Source organism: Piliocolobus tephrosceles, chromosome 10 (genome assembly GCF_002776525.5).
Source record: "Piliocolobus tephrosceles isolate RC106 chromosome 10, ASM277652v3, whole genome shotgun sequence".
Classification (NCBI taxonomy): domain Eukaryota; kingdom Metazoa; phylum Chordata; class Mammalia; order Primates; family Cercopithecidae; genus Piliocolobus; species Piliocolobus tephrosceles.
This window is the reverse complement of record NC_045443.1, coordinates 78,701,101-78,726,143: the sequence shown is the minus strand read 5'-3', so window position 1 is coordinate 78,726,143 and position 25,043 is coordinate 78,701,101. Positions and strand designations below refer to the sequence as shown.

At 34.7% G+C, this 25,043-nt stretch overlaps 1 protein-coding gene across 1 annotated transcript in view; it reads left to right on the top strand.

Moving 5' to 3' along the window:
• The window catches only part of PPFIA2 (PTPRF interacting protein alpha 2), a 486,204-nt gene that overhangs the window by 420,124 nt on the left and 41,037 nt on the right, over positions 1-25,043 (top strand). Inside the window, exons 18-21 of the mRNA XM_026454621.1 lie at positions 2,315-2,552; positions 5,813-5,842; positions 9,287-9,417; positions 11,127-11,281. Coding sequence (XP_026310406.1) covers positions 2,315-2,552; positions 5,813-5,842; positions 9,287-9,417; positions 11,127-11,281 — 554 coding nt within the window. The remainder of the gene's footprint in view (positions 1-2,314; positions 2,553-5,812; positions 5,843-9,286; positions 9,418-11,126; positions 11,282-25,043) is intronic.

Here is a 25,043-nt window from a genome sequence, read left to right as displayed (position 1 = left end):
TTGTCTGTTACTGGTGTATAAGAATGCTTGTGATTTTTGCACATTAATTTTGTATCCTGAGATTTTGCTGAAGTTGCTTATCAGCTTAAGAAGATTTTGGGCTGAGACGATGGGGTTTTCTAAATACACAATCATGTCATCTGCAAACAGGGACAATTTGACTTCTTCTTTTCCTAACTGAATACCCTTGATTTCTTTCTCTTGCCTGATTGCCCTAGCCAGAACTTCCAACACTATGTTGAATAGGAGTGGTGAGAGAGGGCATCCCTGTCTTGTGCCAGTTTTCAAAGGGAACTTTTCCAGTTTTTGCCCATTCAGTATGATATTAGCTGTGGGTTTGTCATAAATAGCTCTTATTATTTTGAGGTACATTCCATCAATACCGAATTTATTGAGCGTTTTTAGCATGAAGGGCTGTTGAATTTTGTCAAAAGCCTTTTCTGCATCTATTGAGATAATCATGTGGTTCTTGTCTTTGGTTCTGTTGATATGCCGGGTTATGTTTAGCGATTTGCGAATGTTGAACCAGCCTTGCATCCCAGGGATGAAGCCCACTTGATCATGGTGGATAAGCTTTTTGATGTGCTGCTGAATCCGGTTTGCCAGTATTTTATTGAGGATTTTTGCATGGATGTTCAAATGTGCCTCATAATGTTTTAACCAAAATGAATCTTTGTGAAACATATTTGATTAGATTTTAAGTCCATAATTTGTAAAATTTTTAAACAATCTGTTAAAAATCAGAAAGATCACTTATTCCAATGACAGGTAAGTAGACTACCAAAGTACTTTCTGCCTTGCCAGGCAACACATAGTACTTAAAAACTGAAGGATTTACAGAATAGTTAGTGAAGACACCAGCAGTGAGTTAATCATCACAAAGCTGGTGAACATATAAAAACAGGTAAGTAAATGTAGCTCAATTTCCCACAGTAAACGTAGACCAGACAAGTATTTCCTATTGAATAGATTTAGCAAATAAATTACATTCTCTATTCTAAATATGTAAAAAGAAAATTTTGAAGTGATCATAAACTTGAAGGTAAGGGTTCTATATAACAGAGAATCACAATAAACCATTGTAATTAAGAACAAAATAGCTCAGGAGAATTTTATGACCCACTTATCAAACTATACTGGTACACAGTTTCATTACAGCAAAATACAAAATGTATATAGATTTGATTCAGGATTCAAACAGAATTTTTATGCAACCTAGCTAAAGCTCTTTCTTATTTGTGCCTTTGTAATAAATAATTTATAAATATTCTTGAAGATACTTCCCGATTTAAAGAAAAAGGACTAGTGCTTTGCTGTCTCAAAAGCATTTACATTAATTAGTTTTTTGTTGTTGTTGTTGTTATTGTTTTGGGACAGAGTCTCACACAGGCTGGAGTGCAGTGGCACTCTCTCAGCTCAATGCAAACTTCACCTCCCGGGAGATTCTCCTGACTTAGCCTCCTGAGTAGCTGGGATTACAGGCGTGCACCACCACGCCTGGCTAATTTTTTTATTTTTAGTGGAGGTGGAGTTTCACCATATTGACCAGGCTGGTCTCAAACTCCTGACCTCGTGAACCGCCCATCTCAGCCTCCCAAAGTGCTGGGATTACAGGCATGAACCACCACACCTGGCCTAGTTTTGTTTGCAAGTTATTTTTTCATTATTTGTGTATTCATCAGCTATCTTATAACTAAATTTTCACATTATTACCTTTTCTGATACTTATTTAAAGGAGGCTTGGCTAAGGTTTTATTAATATTAAGAAAAGTCTCAGGGTTTTGTTTGGCTAATTATGAATGACGGCTTATTGAGGATACTATCCTTTAAACTTTTTCATTAGGTAGGAGGTAAGAGTCAATGATTTGAATCTTATGAGGCACATTTACATGTAATTATAGTCTTTCACTTTTTCTAAGCTATTGCTAGTGCTTTGCCATCTCAAGGCTGAGTTTCTAAAGTCTCTTTCATTGGTTCCTGAGGTCAAATGTAAGATTAGAATTAATGATAGAGACAAACTAGGTTCAAGATTTTTAAAGAGTTTTAGCAGGTCGTAGTATACAAAGAGGATAAAACTGAAAGTTGTCCGGAAAAAATGTATCATTTGAAAACAATTTTTAAAATTGAAGCCAGGAAGTCCCTGGAATTTATTGAAAGTTACACTGTTTAGAGAAAAAGATGAAAAAGATTTGATGTAAAATGCTCAAGAATAGTTTCTATTGATTTATTATGTGAATTCCAATGATCTTTACAGCAGCATATAATGGATCCATATTAAATTATATATGGATCAAAATTAAACTGTATCTTTCAGGCTAATTCAGGAAGAAAAAGAATCTACAGAGTTGCGTGCTGAAGAAATTGAGAATAGAGTGGCTAGTGTGAGCCTCGAAGGCCTGAATTTGGCAAGGGTCCACCCAGGTACCTCCATCACTGCCTCTGTTACAGCTTCATCACTGGCCAGTTCATCTCCTCCCAGTGGACACTCAACGCCAAAGCTCACCCCTCGAAGCCCTGCCAGGGAAATGGATCGGATGGGAGTCATGACACTGGTATGGTGTTGTGTCCAGAGAACGTTTGCCTCCTGTTAAGATTAATGATTCTTTAGCTAAAACTTAACTGGGTGTTTGGTCCAGTCTAAGTACTTTCTGTATATTTTATTGTTTATTTATTTTCTTATTCACAACATTCCTATGTGATCTGTACATTTATGAATCCCATTATGAGATGAAGAAACGGTAACCTACACAGGTGCTGTAACTTTATTAGGGTCAAATAGTAAGTCAGTGATAGAGCAGAGATCTAAATGGCACATTATACATTTCAAAGAATGGCTGGGCATAGTGGCTCGCAGCTATAATCCTAGCACTTTTAGAGGCTGAGGCAGGAGGATTACCTAGAGGCAAGGATTTCAAGACTAGCCTAAGAAACATAGCAAGATCCCATCTCAAAACAAAACAAAACAAAAAAGAAAAATAAAAAAAGAAATTAGCTGGGTGTGGTGGTGGTGGTCTGTACCTGTAGTCCCTGCTACTTAGGATGCTGATGAGGCAGCAGGATCCCTTGAGCCTAGGAATTTGAGACTGAAGTGAGTTATCATAGCAACGCTGCACTCCAGCCTGGGCAACAGAGCGAGATTCCCTCTTGAAAAAAATAAAATAAAATATTTTTTTTAAGTTGAATGACTTAAGCCATTAAGTACTTTTTTATTGATGGCATACTGAGGAAATCACTTTGGACACCGTGTGTGTGTTTTTAACATAATAAGTAACAAAACTTAGTATTATAATTGCTTCAATACACCAAGATAGTTTTATAACTTTTTGATATATAATATAAATTTTTTGCATTATTTGTATTTTTAAGAGCCATAAAAAGCAACAGCAACTAATTTCTAATTTTGTCTTAGACTTTATATTCACATTTTCACATATATACATAAATTCCTTATTTCATTTATCCTTATATTTGGGATTAGAAGATGGAAACCTAAATTAGGAAGTCCCCTGGATGCAACTGAGAAAAACATCAGATTACCCCATTCTAAAATATATATATATAATATACATATTTCATTATAAAATATATATATGATATATATGTATATCATGATATATTTATATATATATAAAATAAAACCTCTGGAAAATACAATTGTGATGACTACTGAACACCATGATACATTTAATTCTCATGGAAAAACTGGAGGTAGTAGGGCATTATCTCAACAGAGAGTGGAGGTTTTGGGAGTACAAATGGAGTGCCCATATTCAAAACAGCTAATAAATGGAGCTGGATTTTTCCTCAAATTTCCCTAATTTAAAAGCATGTAGTATCCTGTCTTTTGTTTCTGTCATTACTTGGAAATATAGTATGTTGAAATGACACCAATGATGAAGATTAAAAGATTATGAACTGTTTATGGAGAAAAAGTTATGATTTTGTAATGAATGTGCATTGGCATACTTACAATTATGAGACTTCCAAGCCATAAAACTATGTAAAAGAAAAATTGAAAATATTTTTAAAAAGGAAAATACTTACCTCTTTAAGCTGCTGAGTCCACTATTTGCTGCTCATTTCCAAAACTTTCTACTAAAAATGGTTTTTAAATAGAATAGACAATGGCCAACCAGAACAATGCCCAGCTAATCAGAACTGATTCCACTTGGATACAGCACAAACTTTTAGCCAATGTGCTAGGATATAGTAACCAAACATGCTGAACTACATTGTGATCTGCTTATTTTAGAAATTTAGGAACCATTCATCTCATTTTATTAGTTAAAAGTGACATTGTCTCTTGCTTAGTTTCTGCATATATAAGATACACTACATAGTATTAATGGGCAACTTAGTCCCAAAGCTACAGTAAGAATCCTGGACCACAGAATAATAGTCAGCATTCAAGGCAGGAATACTTAGATTATTTTTGTACTGCTTTTATTTCTGACGTTTTTACAACGTCAGAAATGGTAGCATCATAACTCTTGATAGTGCTGTTATTTTCATGGCAATAAAATAACGTATTATATATTATATATAATAATATATTTATAATCTTAGATGTGATTGTGATTGTGTGTGTGTGAGAGAGAGAGAATGATGCCAGTGCTTTCATGAATTTTCTTAAACAGTTAGTCATAAATAAATAAATAAATCCATAGAACATGAATTTTATTACACTGTAATTAGAGTAGTGAAAAAATATTTAGGGCATTTTTGGAAGAGTAAAGAAATATTTAAAGTGTTTAATATCTAAGTCAGAGAAGCAAGAAATGAAATCCAGGAAGTCCTTAACACCTAATATAATTATGTTACCAATTGTATTATTTTTATAGTAAAACATGGGTAAATTTTTTTAACCTGAAGAAAATATTGTAAGAAAAAAATTTGTTGGATATAATTCATGGTTAATATTCAGAAGAAGATTAGAATTTTTAGAGAAAAAATTAGAGATTGAAAAGATATTGCATTATTTGTATTATTTAATAATTTACAAACATTGTGATATTTTTCTCTTGATAACAAAGCATACTCATATTTACTTTTACCTCACAACAAATCCATAAGCAAAAAATAACAAGTTAGTGGAGTGGGGTAAAATCAACACATTTCCCAACAACAAAAACGCAAAACATAATGGAATAGTTTCACAGAAATTGTTTTGCTTACGTAAGAAATATGAACAAAGGCATTAAGTGAATAAGGTTCAGTTGAAATCATAAAACACAACTATTTTTAAAAGTTCTCAAAAACAGCATTGACAAGAAAGCAGCAGTTGGCATTTGTGGGATGGAGAAGGATTTTAGGATGCAAGAAATTCTGAGATCCCTCAGGAATAGCATATCTGCCCAAAGGAGGCCCAAAGCTCTGCATAGATGGGACAAAAATATGAGTTTATAAACTCCTTGTATATGCATTGGATCTTCATTCCCAATAATATTTTCTTGGAAAGATGCAGTCTCATTTATTTCTAGCTAGCTCAGTCTTCTAGCTAGACTCAGTCACTCTAACTCATTCCACAGTTTTTCTTTCCCAGGGTCCATGCCCTGTATCCAATGCCTGTACACATGGCCCATTATGGGAACAATTCTGACTGACTTCTGTTACCTGAGAAGTTCCTTCTCTAAATTCAACTACTAGAAGGAGTGCTTCTATAGTAATTAAAAGACATTTATTTGGAAAATAACAGAATGAAGAAAAAAATGATAGTCAAGTTGTAGATACTATTGAAAGTTGTAACATGGTCAAATGAATGTTAATTCTTAATTAATTCTGTTTTATGTTTTTTTATTACTGCCAATCACAGCCAAGTGATCTAAGGAAACATCGGAGAAAGGTACTGTAAATAACTTTTACATAATTATGGATTGAATATTGTTTTATTCTATGAAGGCTTTAAAATAATATTCTCTGTTGTCAAATGTTAATAAAACATTAAAAAATTAAGAGTATTTAAATTGTATTGAATTGTTTAAATTTGATTATAATAGAAAATACTTCAAAGATAAAATTGTTTATGCTTTCTGGAGAAATAATTAGATTATAAGAAACATAATATCCTGTTTTCCATTGAATATTTAAACCAAGGATGGTATAATTTGATATTTTAATATAAATATTTATATTTATTAATATATACTACAAATATTTTAATATTTAGCATATATAGTTAATGCTCATTGTTTTCAAATATTTTATTATTATTATTTTGATAGGATGAGGACAACAGATCAGGAGACAGCTGTCAAAAAAAGATAGTTTGTTACTCACAGTTCCCAAGAGGAGAGAGTACTCTGTGCCTCAGGACAGCACCAGGGTCAGTCAGGAGGCAGAAGGAGTAGGGCAGAAGGCTTTCTGAGGAAAGAGTACTCTGTGCCTCAGGACAGCACCAGGGTCAGTCAGGAGGCAGAAGGAGTAGGGCAGAAGGCTTTCTGCGGTCTCTTAGGGAAAGGCAAGACAAGGCAGGGTAAGCAGGTTTAGGATGGGTAGCTTGATTAATTTCGTCTGGCCCCAAGGTGTAGGGACTCTCTCTAGTTGTCTCAGTCCGGCCCGCAGGTAATTAGGGCAAAGGAATATTGCATCTTGGAGGGTAAGAGCCAGATGGAGAAGACGATTTAAAGTATGGGCTGTGAGTTGTTTGGTTTGCATATGAAAGGTGTACTTATAGGCGAGTGATGTGCTATTTCCAGGAATTAACTATCCCTAGAGATAGAGGAGCATCCTCTCCAGATGCCAGAGCATCAAGAATATGCAAAATTAAAAAATATATATGGTCAAAACCCTGCTTTTCTGTTTGGAATGAAATCAAGAGAATAAATATGGGATATGGGAAACAAAATGAACTGAGGTTCTGATTCACAAAATGACGTCTTATTAGGCAATTGAGTAGAGCTTGCACTCATGGGACATCAGATGAGAAAGATTTCAAAGATTCAAACTACTATGCAGTGCAAAAATCTATTCTTCAGCATCTTCAAGATGTGGTAGTCAGCCTACACCCATACATTGAAACACTCCTGGAACCAGACAACTTTTATTTCCTTTAAAAAATAATAATAAGGGAATCTATATTATACTTACATGGCTTGAATAGATGGAATTACCATTTTCTTTTCCTGGGATATTATCTATCTTTCTATAGCCTCTTCTCCTTAACAATACCAGTTCATTCTTATTTACCAAGTTTACCAAGGATAATGTCCTTATTTTCTTTGACCTCCATCACCTTAAAAGGACTATAGAAGTTTAATGGGTGTTAGAAATAGGAAGGTAGGACGGAAGGTTCTATACGAAAATGTAGTCTCAAATAATTCAGGAAATAACAACGTAATTTGTGAGAAAAGTCATGGAAAGAAGGACCACAAACTAAAAAACTTTGTGTATAGGGGAAGAAGTTAAATACATGCTGGTATTTACATTTCAAAAGAACACATTAAGAAAAGTGTTATATCACTTCCATTTTATTGATGGGGAAATTTAATATTAGAGCAGAAAAGTAATCAGCCTATTTATTCAACATTTAAGAGAAATCAGAATTCAAATCCCTCTCTGATTCCAAAACTCTAAGTGACATTCAGAGGAAAGTTTTGTATATGATGTTTTTAAAAGCTGTTATTGGAAATAAGTATAGTTTGGCTGGCAGGGAGGACAAAGAGGATATTTTATAAGGTGTTTCAGAAGCAAAATGCTGACAGCAAAAATGGCCATGCTTACCAGAAACAATCAGAGAAGAGTTGTGGTGGGAATCACAGAACTGTGAAAACACTAACATGTATCAGGAATAGTTCAGAAACACGCTTAAGAGTTTAGCTGGGGTGTGGGTTTGAAAAGGTTTTCCATAGCATCAGAATCAATCCGAAAGCAGTTATTGAAGAAGATTCTCCTGATGGCAATATGCTAGTTGAATAGAACAAAGGAATTCTATAAAAATGCCTACCTACCTAAGCTGTTAAAAGGAACCTAGGATTGGGTGACAAAAGTCCTGACAATTTCATGAAGTTCCTCGAAGGTACGAGGTCTTTATCATAGATAAACACATTTATGCATAATAGCTTTACATAAAAACAAACAAAATATTTCCCCAGAACTTTACAAATTTTTGTTTAGCCATACTTAGAACTTTTTGCCTCAGAACTCTCAAAGCCATAAGTCTTTAGCTGTGTTTTCTACAATCCTGATCTCTCCATACTGTGTTACACAACGATGCCATGAAAAATATGCAGCACTGTTGTAAAAACTACTTCTCTACAATTAACTCGACATTGGAAACAAATTTTAAGTTACAGCTCTATATCTTGATCTCTGACAAGACAGATAGTATCCTGAGTTGTTCTGAATTCTGTACTAAATTGCTATTTAAGGAAATCCCTCCCATCTCATCTTCTTTTGATTTTCTGTATGTCTTTGCCAGTTTTTCCATCATGAGTAGTAAAATGAAACAATTTGAAAATGTTATCATCTTACCTTTTATTATTCTCACTTTAAAAAGAGTTTTTTTCTTCCAAACCACAACTCATATTTTAAACACCCTGTAATAAATTTCATTAGACTGACTGATGTAAAACACTTTATCTGATAAAGATATATTTTATCAACTTCTCATTTCAAATATCCCTGCTTAAAAGATGTCTTTATTATGATAACCTGAGTATGTATAATTCTATATTTTAGTGAATTGTTCAAATGTGTGTTTAATACCTTTTTGTAAAGAGTTTGTATTCTGATATTATAAAATATCATAGATCAATGTCAATAAACACTGTAGATCAATAGTCAGCGTCTAGTTGATTTATGGCAGGGGTGTCCAATCTTTGGCTTCCCTGGGCTACATTCATTAGAAGAAGAATTGTCTTGAGTCACACGTAGAATACTCTAACACTAATGATAGCTAATGAGCTTTAAAAAAAAAAAAAAAAGGTCCATGCATAAATCGTTTAAAGACAGTTTACGAATTTGTGTTGGGCTGCATTCAAAGCCGTCTTGGGCTATATGTGTCCAGCAGGCTGTGGGTTGGAAAAGCTTGATCTATGGTGTTTATTAATCAAACATTTTTGTGTAGTGGGTCTATGTTTTTTTTAATTTAATGTGTTCACTTTAAATATCTGTGAAAATCAAACTCTTTAATGGGAATTTATACATGTAAGACTTATATGCCCCAAGTTTTGTTGTTTTATTTTGTATTAAAATTACTCAGTAGCCTTGCTCTCATGATTCTCCATTTGTATCAATTTCAACTGAAATTTAGAAAGGGTTTATTTGAATGTATTGTTTTTGCCTCTAGATTGCAGTTGTGGAAGAAGATGGCCGAGAGGACAAAGCAACAATTAAATGTGAAACTTCTCCTCCTCCTACCCCTAGAGCCATCAGAATGACTCACACCCTCCCTTCTTCCTACCACAATGATGCTCGAAGGTAAGACGCTGCAGGCACACTGCACATTGAATGCCCTCCTTCCAAAAATATTCCTCTTCTTTCATTGTTGTCAAATAGATTGCTTAACGATTTACACTAAGCCAGCATTCTCCAAATTCCTTTTCCCGGTATCACTTGTGAAATAACCACATTTCAATTTTGATATCGAATTTGTATTTTTAAAATTAACTGTATCTTTGTGGTCTTATTAGTCAAAATAGATAAGAATAGCTCTTCTAATTTTTAGTGGATATTTTCTATTAAAATGAGATCAGGCTAGAGGAAGGACTTACTAGAAATATTAACAAAAAACTAAGAAGACTAGGACAAGATCATAAATTTGGATTACAGTATAAGCATAAAGTCTGAAAAGTTTATGATTATGCCTTTTAGCAGACAGGTATGTGCACCCTGCAGGTACTGCTGCTGCCAGCAATAATAACTCCTCAGTCAGAAAGTTACTAGAAACGAAAAAAAGTCCTTGACTAAAGTATTAAAGAAAAAGATAAGTCTAGATGGAGAAACATGTCATTTGTCCTCCCAACTCTTTATACTGTCTTATCCATATGCATAGAGCATTGCAAACAGATCTCTGTAATCACTGATGATATGAATATACCTAAGCATGTAGTTTATATCTGAAATGTATCTTGTCCTATTGTCTCATCAGTTGCAGCATCTGTAGACCCATAATTGATATAACCAAATATAATGACTTAAGGATTAATACTTCAATAAAAAATCTATCTTCTAGATAGTATGTTTTACAATAAATGCTTTTAAAAGTAGGGCTTTCTGTGTTGGCAGTCATTTATTTTTTCTGATTTTTTTTTTATTGTTAATGTGGAAAAATCAGTTACTTCAGCTTCAAAATATTACTTCTTTCACTCTTCAAAAACAGAGTATATTTCAGCATATAAAAAATTATTGCTTTGAAAGTTAGGGAATGTGAGTTCAAATTAATTGGCATGAATAAGTAAAAGTAAGTAATTTATCATGGTGTTATAAAATTAACAACTGTAGAAACTAATAGCAATGTCTATTGATCCCCTCCTATTAATACAATGTCAAATATATTGACCAGAAAATGAAACTTAACCAACTGCTTGAAGAGCATTTCAGTTTAACATGTATTTGAAATAATATTTGAGAACTGTAATTAAGAAAACATATACATTGATCACGGGAGTACATGGTTTGTTGCTTCTGGATTGCAGTCAGATGATTTTAAATTAACTGAATTTAGAGAAAAATCAAGTAAAACTGTAGGTTAGAAGAACAGCTTCAACCTCACAATTAGTTATATTTCAGTTCCTTGCTGTAGGTCATAATGTTTAAGATCAGAAAAACAAACTCTGAGAAATAAATAGATAATAGATCAAGTGCTCTATAACAGAAGGCCATTTATCATGCATTAATAAATCAGCCTATGTTCACTGATTAGTTTGAGATGATATCAAAAAAGTAAGAAAAAAAGCCATTTGGAGCAAAAATACATTTCTCTTATGGAAATTTGGAGGTTCAGGGCCTAAGGCTGAAAAAAAAACTGCACTTAATATCTTAAAAGGAAACATGGGAAGATAGAGGAAAAAATGACATTACAAGTCTACTTGTTCCTCTTTTGGTACATTTATAAAGGAAATGACTTTTGTGTACCTTGTGGATGTTGCACGAAAATGAGCAGTATTTTCTTCTTTTGTGTTTTGCAGTAGTTTATCTGTCTCTCTTGAGCCAGAAAGCCTTGGGCTTGGTAGTGCCACCAGCAGCCAAGACTCTCTTCACAAAGCCCCCAAGAAGAAAGGAATCAAGTCTTCAATAGGACGTTTGTTTGGTAAAAAAGAAAAAGCTCGACTTGGGCAGCTCCGTAAGTATGCATTTGCTAAGACTTTCCACTCTCACTCACTTTAGTCACGTCAGAGTGTTCATCTATCTTTCATTTCATTTCATTGCTCTTCTTTTCATTTCTTCTCTTTTCACCTGACAAAATTTATATTTTGATCAGCTTTGAATGTTCAATTTAGCTGAATAATGCTTAATAAAACTTACAGTGAAAGAGTATTGTGAACTTTTCAGTTCTTTTGTTTCTCTGTTTATAACAATAGCTAAAATTTATTTAATGCTAACTCTTGTGACAGGCACAGCTACCTACCAAGTAAATGTTATTGCTATAAAAGTTATTTTATTAATGAGTAAATAATGTCTTCATAAATCGCATAACTGTGATATTCATCGTGGTGCCAATGTTTCAAAATCAGCTTAAAACCATTGAGTATACTGCCACTTAGAGCATGAATGTGTATAAAAGCTTAGCGATGTAGATTTAAAGATTTTTCTGTTGAAAAAATTGATAAGCCTACAAAAAATTAAAAAGAATATTTTAAATGTTAGAATAAAGCTTTATACGTGTTACATGCAATGTAAAGAACATGATTTTTTTTTTGTTTGCTTAAAACTATCATAGCTTCCCCCTAATAAACTCTATGGTGTATAGTTGAGGGACAGGTGTGGGGAAAATAATAGGGCAATAGATATTGTGTTGTAATTAGTTATTGTCAGTGACTGATAGAATAAAAATATAGATCAGTACATTTGAAATGGTCCTACTTAAATATATATTTAGAAATAAGCAGATATTCATACATGATACATACTTATATAATTGTCTGAAGAATATATGATATTTCTGAAATGATTATATACATACTTTGCTTTTTGGGAGTTGTCTTTCTATATATTAATTTTTAGAGTTATATTATTGGGAAATAATTAAACTCCTACCTACAGTGGTAAGTGCTGAATGGAATGACCTAAATTTCTTAGTACATCCTTTAGTTTCTCAAATAGAGGAATAATTATTTGCAAGGAATACCCAACTCCAAGACTTAGTTTTCTGCCCTACCACCCAAAGAATTTCTGATTGCGATATTCATGTTTGCAGACTTATGACTACAGTATCCAAAAATGCCTTTCCTGGCTTCCACAGTGTGAAACCCACACAAAGCATCAGAAGCTACAGGAAACTAATGTGCGGCCAGTGTGTGATTATATGTTCCCCAACAAAGGAATTAAATCTTTTTGTATTTCTCTTTCTCAGTAGAGGAACTCTTTAGGCTATACATAATATTATTGCATGAGGAAAAAAAGAGAGACACAGATTATTTTGTATTTAAAATATACATGCCAGACATTATTTTAAAATTTGTTTTATCTTATTTGACAACTCATGGTTGTCTTACCAAATGATCTGTCATACCCATTATATTACAGTGTCACTATAGTGTGGGCAGTTAATTATTTTTGAGTATTAATTTTGCTAACATCATAATTATATTTATTTATATTTCAACATATATTCATCTTAGTTACCATAATTCACACTTTACTTTTAAAATGTATTTAATTGCCCTTATCACTTAAAATTTTCTGTTGTTATTTCATATTTAAGTTTGATGAGAAATTCCTAAATCATTAGAAATTTCACTAACAATATTCTGTCACAATCAAGGTATGCAAGATATAAGTTTAAGTCTAGAAAAATATAGAACCTTCGAGAAACTTAGCCTTTATTACTCATTTTCAGTGACTGTGTGTTTTAGGTCAGAGCAGATAAGAATTAACTCAATTATGATTACATTCTTATCAACCCCACCAAAGTCAGAAACTAGCAATAGTGAATTTGGGTCACAGTTTATACCTGGGAAGGTTTCTGAGCTCTGAGTAATATTGCTTTATTTCATATAACAGCAGAGGTAGAGTTTAAACAAAGCCAGAATCAGCAGCATGTTAAGGACTGCAATGTGGATGAGGAAGACAAGAGCAAAATGCTATACCTATGAAGCTAGGTAGAAGCTACATAAATGGTGAATCAAAGCTTCCAGAAAAAAGGAACAAAGTCTTTATTGAAAATAAGACTGAAAAAATAAAAATAAAACAGGTATAAACAGGTTCCAGAAAACCATATTTGCACCAAAGGAAATGATACATGGGCCCCATTGATACTTTAGTTAAGGGCTATGAATTTTAGGTCTGCTTTGGTCCTAGAAGAGGTATCCAAGTTGTGATGGAAAGACCATACAAGTTTTTCAAACCCAGGGACTACAACCTAGTACTGCTTCTTCATGTATCTGAGGAACCTAGGGAAACATCTTGAATGATTATGATTTTAATGTCTTGATCTGAAAAATTCTAAAACACAGGAGCATTGTCAATGTTCTTTCTTCTACCAGTGAAAACAGAACTATAAAATACAATAGTATGCCAGGGAAAGTATTAAGGCAAAGAGATAGTGATGTTAAAGTACCAAATTTGAAATTCTGAACCATGTGCTAAGATTTATAACTCTTAAAAGGTTTAACTCAAAAGAGCAGAGACACATGACTCAACTTGAAAGCAGCTATACTACATGCCTATAAAAGAAATATGGTGTGGAAAAGGAAAGCTGTGTAAATAAAACTATGAAAATTTTTCCTTGGTTCTATCAGAAATGATGAACAGCAAAGGAGATGTTTGTAGTTATTCACAAAGGAAAATATTTGGAGAGGATATCTTATTTGTTGTATATAATAATTTGAAATGCTAGGGTAATAACATAAACTTCAGATAGGAAGGATCAGTCAATGTGATTATATGGATAACCCCTACCCATGAAGAATCAAACTCAATATGTACGTTGTCTGTTCTTACTAATGTGTTACTAGCATAGACAATATCAATATGGAAACCCACAACTCAAAGGAAGCAATGTGTTGAAAAGCAACTGAATAAACCTAACAGAAACCAAGCAAAATTATTTTATTTGAAAAATCTCTTATGACATCCTTTTCAAATGGTTAGTTCGCTCAAATTACAAAAGTAGGATAGAAAAAGCTGTGGTACTAATAGGAGATTTCAAGTTTTTATATATCTTATGAAAAATTTATTCTATTCTTACCAGGGTTTACAGTTCTTGTTCATATTATTATTTCCTATAATGTAGGAGTAAGATTTCCAAACTGAAATGTCTATCAGTGTATGGGCAGAAGATAAAAAGGAGTAGTGTAGACTTAAATGAATCAGTGAGCATTTGTTCTTCCATGTCAAGCATTCAAATTCCATTTGTAAGTACTATTCAGGAAAAATAAAGCATAATATAAGCCAAGTTTACTTGAAGGTCACAGTTGAATTTAGGGAAGCTCACTTAACAGAGGAAGCATTCCTTCTAGCTTACTTGGGGATCTGGTTTTAGAGTCATTCTATCTATTTCTTTGTATTTTTGTTCATTAACTTTTTTTTTTTTTTAAACAGAATCTCACTCTGTCACCCAGGATGGAGTGCAGTGGCACAATCTCGGCTCACTGCAACCTCCGCCTCCTGGTTCAAGTGATACTCCTGCCTCAGTCTCCCTAGTAGCTGGGATTACAGGCACCTACCACCATGCCCGGTTAATTTTTTTATTTTTAATAGAGATGGGGTTTCACCATGTTGGCCAGGCTGGTCTCTACTCCTGACCTCAGGTGATCTGCCCACCTCGGTCTCCCAAAGTGCTGGGATTACAGGCATGAGCCACCACACCTGACCATTCATTATCTTTCTATGTCACAAATCCCAGGATGAAAAATTACATAAACAGATTTGGTTTATATCCCCATGACAACAGGACCAATATGTACTTCTGCTGACTTCCTGGAATATAGATTCAGAATGTAATAGCATCCTGCTAAGACTTGACAGCACAATGACCATGATCTCTCCACACCCCTCAATTTATACATCCATATGCAATGCATCTCTGATATTTCCATTATTGTTCCAATACGCTCATGTCTAATCTATGCTTTTAAAAGTTATCACTTGATCTTGCCATTATCTCCAAATATTGACTTATCTTTACCCTGCATTTAATGTACAAGACTGAGTTGTTCACAACTTTTTTCCTTCCTCATCTGTCAATCACTTTATTACCTACCACAGCATCAATTCCAAACATACTACACTGAAACTCGATAGGCGCAGTCTTAACTAACATGGAAAAGTAGTCAGGACACCAAAGGCTATGTATTGTCAAAGCAATTCCAGAGGATGGTAACACACAATTATATTTATGATGATGTGGATTAAGGAAGAAGAAATGTATCTGAAATGGGAGTTTTCTGCCTAAAACAGATATGAAAAGATTTGTTACAAAAGTTGGAAAGTGAGAATATGACAAATAATAGAAGCAAGTGGCATCGACATGTAAAAAGAGTGGCAGGAATGCCGTCCATCAAAATAAACAGACAATTGGAAAAATCACCAAGACCAAAGTGAGAATTATAAAATCTATATTGTTATTTTTGGTTAGTAATGCATAAATTTAGAGAAAATGAATGAAATGAAGGTTTATCTGATGTGAGTAGAATATATAAATAAGTGGAATCATTCAAAAACTCATTTTTGTTTCTATCTGTTTACTTGAAGAGAAAAAGTTCAACAGAATATAGGCATTACCAAGAGGGCATTTATGCCCCAGCGTTGAGTTTTTTTTTTTTTTTTTTTTTTTTTTTTGGTGGAGGGAGAGAAGACATAGATAATCCAAAATAATTTATTTATTCCTATTTTCAGTGAATAGACATATATTGAACCATTCTTAAATGCAGAGTACCAGTTATGGACTTTAGGAAAATGACTAAGACGTGGCTGTTGGCATGGAGGAATTTTCACTTTAGCAAAGATAGTACATAAACAGATACAAACTTTATACTTCAAACAAAAACTTCACTATGTTTTTGGCCCAGAAATGTTTTATCTGCTACATTGTCTGTCCTGTCAGCACTAGGAACAGTGGCCATGAACCCTAAGATCTGTGATCATGCATAAATAATTGCAGTCCTGACTAGCTTGACTTTTAATTTTATCTGAAGACATTAATCTATTTTGAAACAAAGTAAATTAACCTATGTTAAAAACAGCCATGTCAGACTAATTTCCTTTGTTTCTTTGACAAATTTACTTAGTAACAGATAAGGAAAGGTGGTGAGCAAGCCATCACTTATGACATCCCTGGGGACAAAATGTCAAAATGGGACCTGAGTGATGGAACAGGTAGGTGGGATTTATAACTGGTTAAATAATCCTTGCCCAGTAGTGCTGATGAGTGGAGTAATGTCACCTTGGATCAAAGTTTCTAGTGGCATGATTAGGACTTACTCTGTTCTTGATCAGCACATTCAAAATCACTTGGATATGAATGTTTCAACAGCTCAGGTATCTGATTGATACCTGAGGGTATTATTAAGGGGAGGAATCCCAAGTGAAAAGATTAGTAAGATTAGTATTACCCCTAAACACTATCTCCCCCACCAATATATATATATAGAATGGATGTAAGGGGATCTAAATTATCCTACTCTAAAAGTATAGCCCTTAGAAGCAAGTTTTTAAAGAAAAATAAATAAAAATTTCAACTGACTCTAAAGTCAATATTGATTAATAAGTTTAGGCCACATTAATAGACATAAGAGTTGATATGAAAGTTTTTTCTACTCTACTCTGCTATGATAAAATAACAGCCAAGCAATGGAATTCATCCTGGTTACTGTACTTTTAAAGGCACATCATCAACCTGGAGGAAGTTTGGCGGGGAAAATTAGCGACATGTGGAGGATTGGAATCACGTTCAGAGAACATAAGTAGATGGTGTGTTTATTCTCTTTGCTGACCTACCAAGTAGCTGATCACAAAATTTGAAGAGCTGTTCTGTATAAGAGCTATCGTCCTTTTCATTGTTAAGTGAGGATACGAAACTAGAACCAAAGTATTAAAGTTGTACAAAATTATTCTTCATCTCAATGTAAGAAAGAACAGTGGGGTATCAGAATTCTATACAAAGCGGGCTGGCTTATGAGGTAGTGAGTTATTTGTCACTTGGAAATTGTTGAACAAAAGCTAGACAAATACTAGGAAGAGCTGTTGTGGAGAGGATCCAAGCATTGGAAAGGTGATTGTAGTGGATGATCTTTAAGACCTACTTCAACCCTAGGAATCCTGAATCTATGAATCTCTAACATTTAAGTCTTTTCTCAGGCAACTCTTCTTTATATCACTCATACACTGTGAAAAGGAATTTCTACTTTTAAGATTACAGACTTCTAGAGCTATATGCCTAAAGATTCTAGAAAATATGTGAGGATGATATAGTTGTCCACATTCTATACTTGTAGAAATGAGATGATTTCAGAAGGCAGAGCGGCTACTTAGTGAGAGAGTTGATAGTGAATCCTGGCTCCTACCTCCAGGTTTGATGTTCAGGAAAGGAGACTCTCGGGACTATTTCAATCAAAAAATACTTCATTGAGTTTCTATCACTGTGGAACATGGGTGGGTACATAAAGAAATTTAAAATATGATTATTTACTTTGGGAAGCACATAACATCTTGAAGATATCCCATATAAATGAATAATTAAGAACTCAAGGCAACAGTAAAAAAAATACATCACACAGAAACATTATAATTTTCTAATACAAGATACAGACATAATGTTTGCAGATAGTTCTGGGTTAATCTTTCTCTCCCTATATATGTTTGATTCCACTAGGATCATCTAAATGCAGTGTTCCTACGTATTTGAAAAGGTGTCAAGGTAGAGTTTCAAACAGGACTTATCTTTGAGAAAAATATTGAAACTATATGAAAGAGTAAGCTCCATAGAGAATATCATGGAAATGGTGCTTTTTGTGGTTAAATAGGAAGTGGGTACTGACTGGGGTCAGAGGAGTGATATCAAATTATGAAGCAAAGGAAATGATTAGGACTGAAGATCGAGTTGCCTAGTCACAGAGGGATTGAAACTGCAAAGATTGGGAGGCAGCATCTTGAAGCAGAACCAGCCACGGAAATAAGATGATCTGAGTTCCAGGGTCAAGCATCCAAGCAGAAGTGAGAGTTAAGGATTAGAGCAAACAAGCTCTATTCTCCAGAGGCAGTTTGTCAGCTGAGAAAAAAATGATGATAGTATATGGAGAAGAAACAGAAATATTAAAACATTTGCTATTTCTGGGGAAATTATCTGCTCCATACCATCTTAACATACTCATTTGTTTGCCACCTGGGAAGCACCAACTCTCTCGAGTCTTCAGAGAGCTCTACTAATAATTACTATGAAGAAAAAAAGAACACGCATGACCAGCACGCATGACCAACTTAGCTGACGTCAATAGTGAATGGTTAGGATAAAGAAGAGGCTATTAACAGGCATTGCAAAAGATGAAACAAATCTAAGACAAAGAGATGTTCAAGACAAGGGAGTGATCAAATAGAGCCAAAACAACAAAACTATGAAAAAAATAATGAAAACAGAAAAATATGTTAACTTTGAATAAGCAGAATTCCCAATTACATATATAAAAACGCATATATCATTAGGTTAAGGCTACTTTAGCAAGTTTCCTTTAAATGCATATGAAAAGCAATATACATATTTCAAAAAGCTTTTTTTGCCTGCTAAATTGCAATTCTTTTATGGTTTTCTGCCAGTTTGTATTATAATTGTCTGAACTCATTGACCTACTATAATAAGCTTAATAAAAAAGTAATTTCACAGTGACAGTATACCAGCATCATTTCACAAGTACAGTCATGCATTGTTTAATGATAAGGAAACATTCTAAAAGATGCATTCCTTAGGAGATTTTGTTGTACAAACCTAAATAATATAACCTACTATGTACCCAGGCTGTATGGGATAGCCACCTACACACCTAGACTATAGGTATAGCCTGTTGCTATAAAATCTCTGCAATATGTGACTGTACTGAACACCGTAGGCAATCGTAACACAATGGTTAAGTATTTGTGTACCTAAACATTAAAGGTATAGTAAAAATATGCTATTATAATTTTATAGGAACACTGTCATAAATGCAGCCCGTCATTAACAGAAAGGTCTTTATGTGGCACATGACTGTATTTTTCTACATCTAAAATTTGGATGTCCGTGCTGGCTTTTAGGCCAAAATTTAGATTGTTCCTTGATGCTAAGGAACCAATAGTTACAATGTAAATTCCACAAAGTATCAATTAGAAATGACTCATGCTCTGCATAGTGAAAGGGTCTTTCTTTAAATAAAGTAGTATTTCACTCCAATTATGATTGTACTTATTACATACCCTTTATGAGCCAGCCACTGTGTCTAAATACAGTCTCCAGATAGGTAACAGACTAACAGATGTTGAACAATGAAGTAACAATTTATACATTCAAATGTGTTTAAATACAAACCACGTGCTATTGATTAATGATGAAGACAAGTCTAATGAAAGAAAGAGGAAGCCAGCTATCATCAGCACATTGTAGTAGAGTTAGAGCTCTCTTTTTCACACAATGACAGAGACCTCTGCTGGACAAATGGAGGGACAGAGGCTTTGCAATATGGGTTTTCAAGCAATTTTTACAGACTTGTATCTCAAGGGCCAATATGAAATAAGTTATTTTGAATGGAATTTAAGGACTGGGAAATGTGGAGATATTTGTCTTTGTTGGCCTAAATAACAGATAGAGATGCTCTCTAAAACAAAAGATGTTTATTTAGGAATAGAGCATTGCGATAAGAATATGTATGTCATAGTAAACTATAAACTATGTGTACATTCAGGGAAGGAAAGGAAGACAAATATTTTTAAAGGCAAAAAATTAAGATTGTATAATTTTTTGAAACAATTATCTTTGGTTATTCAAATTAATAACAAGGGTGCCACCAGTCAGAGATTAGACAGGCAATTGCCAGACAGATATCCCTATAAAAATATTTTTTGCATAGGATTGCAATAGCCTTTGTGCAAGGTTGTGGCTTTCATAGGGTCTTTTGTTGTTGTTGTTGTTGTTGCTATCATGCATGGGAGCATGAGAATTCTCTGTTCATGGCCTTCGCTGGCTCTATGTGCCAGGATTTTCTTAACAATAGTGACTCCATTTTGATTCTAACAACTTTAACACCGTCACAATCCAAATGAATAGAAATCTCCAACTAGTTCCATCTATAGATCTGGGCATGTGAGTCTCCTTCCTGAGCTCTGCAGCCCTGAGCCTTCGCAAGCCCTACATTTTGTAGCATCTTCCTTGAAAAATTTTAAGAACCCCTGTAATGTCTGGGATAGTTCAGGGCTGGAAGTGCCATCTGGGCAAGGCACCCCCAGCCAAGAACTGGACCTGGGGTCTAATCACTGGAAGCATTGAAATGTTCTTAGTTACTATTCAGACACTGAGACCAGCAGGGATGTAGTGCCATCTGGACATGCTGCCCGATCCAGCCAAACAGCAGGGGCCTGGGTCCCTGTTTCTCGCCTTCAGGGTTTTCATTGACACTCTACCCCAGGCATGCACTCGACCAGATGCCTTAGGGAGCCTAGTGACTCGCATCTATGGAGTCATCCTGAACCAGTGGTCTGACCCTGTTTTCAAGAGGGTGGTCTGGCAATTGGATCCCTCGCTCCCACTGGCACGAATGATATTGTATGAGATTGAATCAGTAGATTGTTGTCCCACTGATTTTTTAGTGGTTCAAAACTGTTTACATAGGAAGAGGGGCTAGCAAAAAAAAAAAAAAAAAAAAAAAAAATCCTTGACTGTGCCTGTCACACACTAAGAGTTGTCTTGCCCTCAACAAATCCAAGTCCTCAAAGGCCTCACAGAAGTAAAGGTGCCTGAGTCATAGCCAAGAAAACTTCTTTGAGGGCAAGGATGCTGCCTTGCTCACACGCAAGCAGTAGGCAGACCCTGACAAGGTGATAAACAATTTATTATGTAAGTAGTCCACTGAATCATGGAACTCAAACCTTCAAGCCCAAGCACTTCAGCCCATGAAAGGGGTGGAGTTCATTGTGTTCTTTCCACATAGTTTCCTAATAGACCTCCTGAAGAATGAGTAACCGCTAGCTTCCACACACCAGTTTCTCTCTATTTCTCCTCTGAGGCACTCGTCATTTTGAGAATGACAAGCTAGGCCAGGCATGGTGGCTCATATCTGTAATCCCAATGCTTTGGGAGGCCGAAGTCAAAGGATCCCTTGAGGCCAGCAGTTCAAGACCTGCCTAGGCAACATAGCAAGACCTCATCTCTACAAAAAGTGGAAAAACTAGCCAGGCATGGTAGCACACATCTATAGTCCCAGGGGCTCGGGAGGAGGATGGGTTGAGTCCAGGAGTTTGAGGCTGCAGTGAGCTCTGATGGTGCCTCTGCACCCCAGCCTGGGACAGACTGAGACCCTGCAAAAAGAAAAAAAAAAGAAAAAAGAAGCTACAGATCCTCTTCTTAATGAAGGAGGTTTAGAATCCTTGTCTCCTGTCCAGTATGTGCCAATCATAGTACCCCCACAAATGCACCCTCCTTCAACATATACAAACATTTACATTCCTTCTATGGATGTACTGTATCCAGGTAGAAACTCTGGTATATAGTGCTGGCCAACATTAATATAATATAGGCCACAAATGTGAACCACATATGTAATTTTAAATTTTCTGGTAACTACATTAAGAAAAGTCAAAACGGATAGGTGGGATTAATTTTAATCCTACATTTTATTTAACCTGATATAGAAACAATATTCTCATTTCAACACATGATCACTTAAAATTTGTTAATTACGTGTATTTTTTCTACTACGTTTTCAAAACCTGGTGTGTATTTTACACTTATAGTACATCACTTGGATTAGGCATATTTCAAGAGCTTAATAGTCACATGTAGTGAGCGAATAAAATATTGGTAGAGATAAATAGATATTTCTGAAGTTCACATGGCCATATGAGCCCACTGATGCCTGGATAAGAGTGAGACAGACTCTCACTGGATTCAGATAATCATCCATAGAGTAAAAGATTTAGCAAACTGGTTATGCTAAGGTCACCCTTACCGGTTAGTTGATCAAGTATGTGGAAAGATAAACATGAGATGAGTGAGGCAGCTAGGTCAATTCTATGAAAAAATGTCCTCCTTCAGAAGTGTTTTAATTGGGCTGAAAATATGCACTTGCTGGGACTTTTCTCCTGTTTAAGTACACTGTCCTGAATGTGATACTTAAAAATAACTTTACTTACAATGGCCTTACGTCTCATTTGTACTTGGCATTTTTGAGCAGAATGTAGTTCCAGTAATCTATCAAATGCTTTGAAAACAAGACACTAGATTTTGAAATACTCCCAGTATTTCTAAGTTCTTCATGCTTTTTATTTTTATTTATGAGAAAATAAAATATCTAGATTTAACTCACAAAATATTCCTACATTTTTCTTTGCTTTTATTTCAAGTTTTATTATTTAAAAATGTGATTTTTTTCTATTAAAATTTTGGGTATATGAATAAATTTAAATCATAATTTAAATGTTCTTGTATTGCTCAGAGGAATAAAAGCCTGATTCATCCAACCACCTGGTGGCTGAAAATGTTTCACTGTTTATTGAATATGTCTGCCTCATCAATCTCTATGTCCCCATATGGACCATTCAAGAATGTTATAACTTTTAAATGACTCATTCATTTTCATTTACATTTCAAGAGAACATTTTTATTATTATTTGAAGACTATGAATAATAATTTGTTGATATACAGTAAGGGAAATATACAGATGAGACAAATAAAATGAAACTATTCACTCACTGTACATAATGGAAACTTTCCCATTTGAAAGTGTTTCCCAGGCCGGGCGCGGTGGCTCAAGCCTGTAATCCCAGCACTTTGGGAGGCCAAGGCGGGCGGATCACGAGGTCAGGAGATGGAGACCATCCTGGCTAACACGGTGAAACCCCGTCTCTACTAAAAAATACAAAAAACTAGCCGGGTGAGGTGGCGGCGCCTATAGTCCCAGCTACTCGGGAGGCTGAGGCAGGAGAATGACGTGAACCCGGGAGGCGGAGCTTGCAGTGAGCTGAGATCCGGCCACTGCACTCCAGCCCGGGCGACAGAGCCAGACTCCGTCTCAAAAAAAAAAAAAAAAAAAAAAAAAAAAAGAAAAAAGAAAGTGTTTCCCAAGACTACTTTAGTCACCAGTGGAAAACTTTCCTAATCCATACCAAGAAGAGAAATCTTTCATAATAAAAAAAGATTTAAATACCTGTATTCATTAAACATGTGCATAATAAGTAAAACAAATGTTGGCCCTCAAACTCCACATCTCTGAATTAGATCTAGACAGCAATAAACGTGTTCTTAATTAAAGGAGACTTTTAAAAAATTATACAATTCAGTAAGAAGGTTATCAGGAATGAGATTAATTTATTTATATCAATGTCCCAAAGTTAATATTATCCCGTACTATAAATTATTTGGTAAAATAAGTTATTAAAAGCAGTAACATCAAAATTTGCTTCTGGCACCTTGGTAAGATATTTTACTCTGCTAAAGAGAAACCATATCTTGGTCAAGTCCTGCAAATGTTAAGTAAGGAAGTGCTCACTACAATGAGAGAAGAGCAAAAGTTGTCTTTGATAGTCTTATTTACTGATATGGTGATGAAATTTCTTGCATAGCCTTTGTAAGAGTTTGTATTAGCTTAAATCTATCTACCTAATCTTGACCTTAACTGGAGTTTAAATTTCTTTTTTTTTTTTGAGACGGAGTCTCGCTCTGTCACCCAGGCTGGAGTGCTGTGGCTGGATCTCAGCTCACTGCAAGCTCCCTCCCGGGTTTACGTCATTTTCCTGCCTCAGCCTCTCGAGTAGCTGGGACTACAGGCGCCTCCACCTCGTCCGGCTAGTTTTTTGTATTTTTTAGTAGAGACGGGGTTTCACCGTGTTAGCCAGGATGGTCTCGATCTCCTGACCTCGTGATCCGCCCGTCTCGGCCTCCCAAAGTGTAAATTTCTTTTATAAAAAAAATTATATACCTTAACCCATTTAAAAATAGTAAGCATTTTCATTTAGCTTGACTTCAGAACATAGGGAGTAAGTCCTTATTTTTCAATTATGATAGATAATTTATGAATTAATTTTGTAAGTTTAGAAATCCTGTGATATGTGTTTAAAATACATCATACTTTTCCTCTTTTTATTACAAAGTTATATGAGGTATACGTATTATATATTGACACTAAATGAGAATTTATGACCTACTGGGTAATAGCTATTTTTATCAAGCTCTTTTGAAGAAATTTAGAATTTTTTCAAAAAATATTATGAAGTTTAAAAAACAACACAAGAACCTTCCCAGAACACATCAAGTTATGGAAGTAAGAGAATATTGGAGTCAGCCAGTAGAGCAGAAAAAATTTCCTGGAGCAGTCTATGAAGAGCTCTTAAAAGTCAGCAACAGCCTCTCCATGCTTTCAACTTGTAATGGAAAACATATACTTGAGTTCCTACCCAACTGACTATCATTTATCCCATTATATGTGAAATATTGCAAATACTTCACATGTTGAAAAAATAAACAAATATCACATACTGCATAGATATTTGCACTTATTTTCCATAGGAAAAGTATAAAAACAGACTTTAAGACTTGGGGACAGTATATTCAAGTGTCTGTCAGTGTACAGGCCACATTCATTATGTTGCCACGGGGTGCAACAAATTGTATCCCCATAGGTACTGTTTCCTTTTCATTTTCTCAGTGTATGTTTATGTATGTACCCATGTGATTTTATGCATGTTGGGTTAGTAATATAAGGAGCAT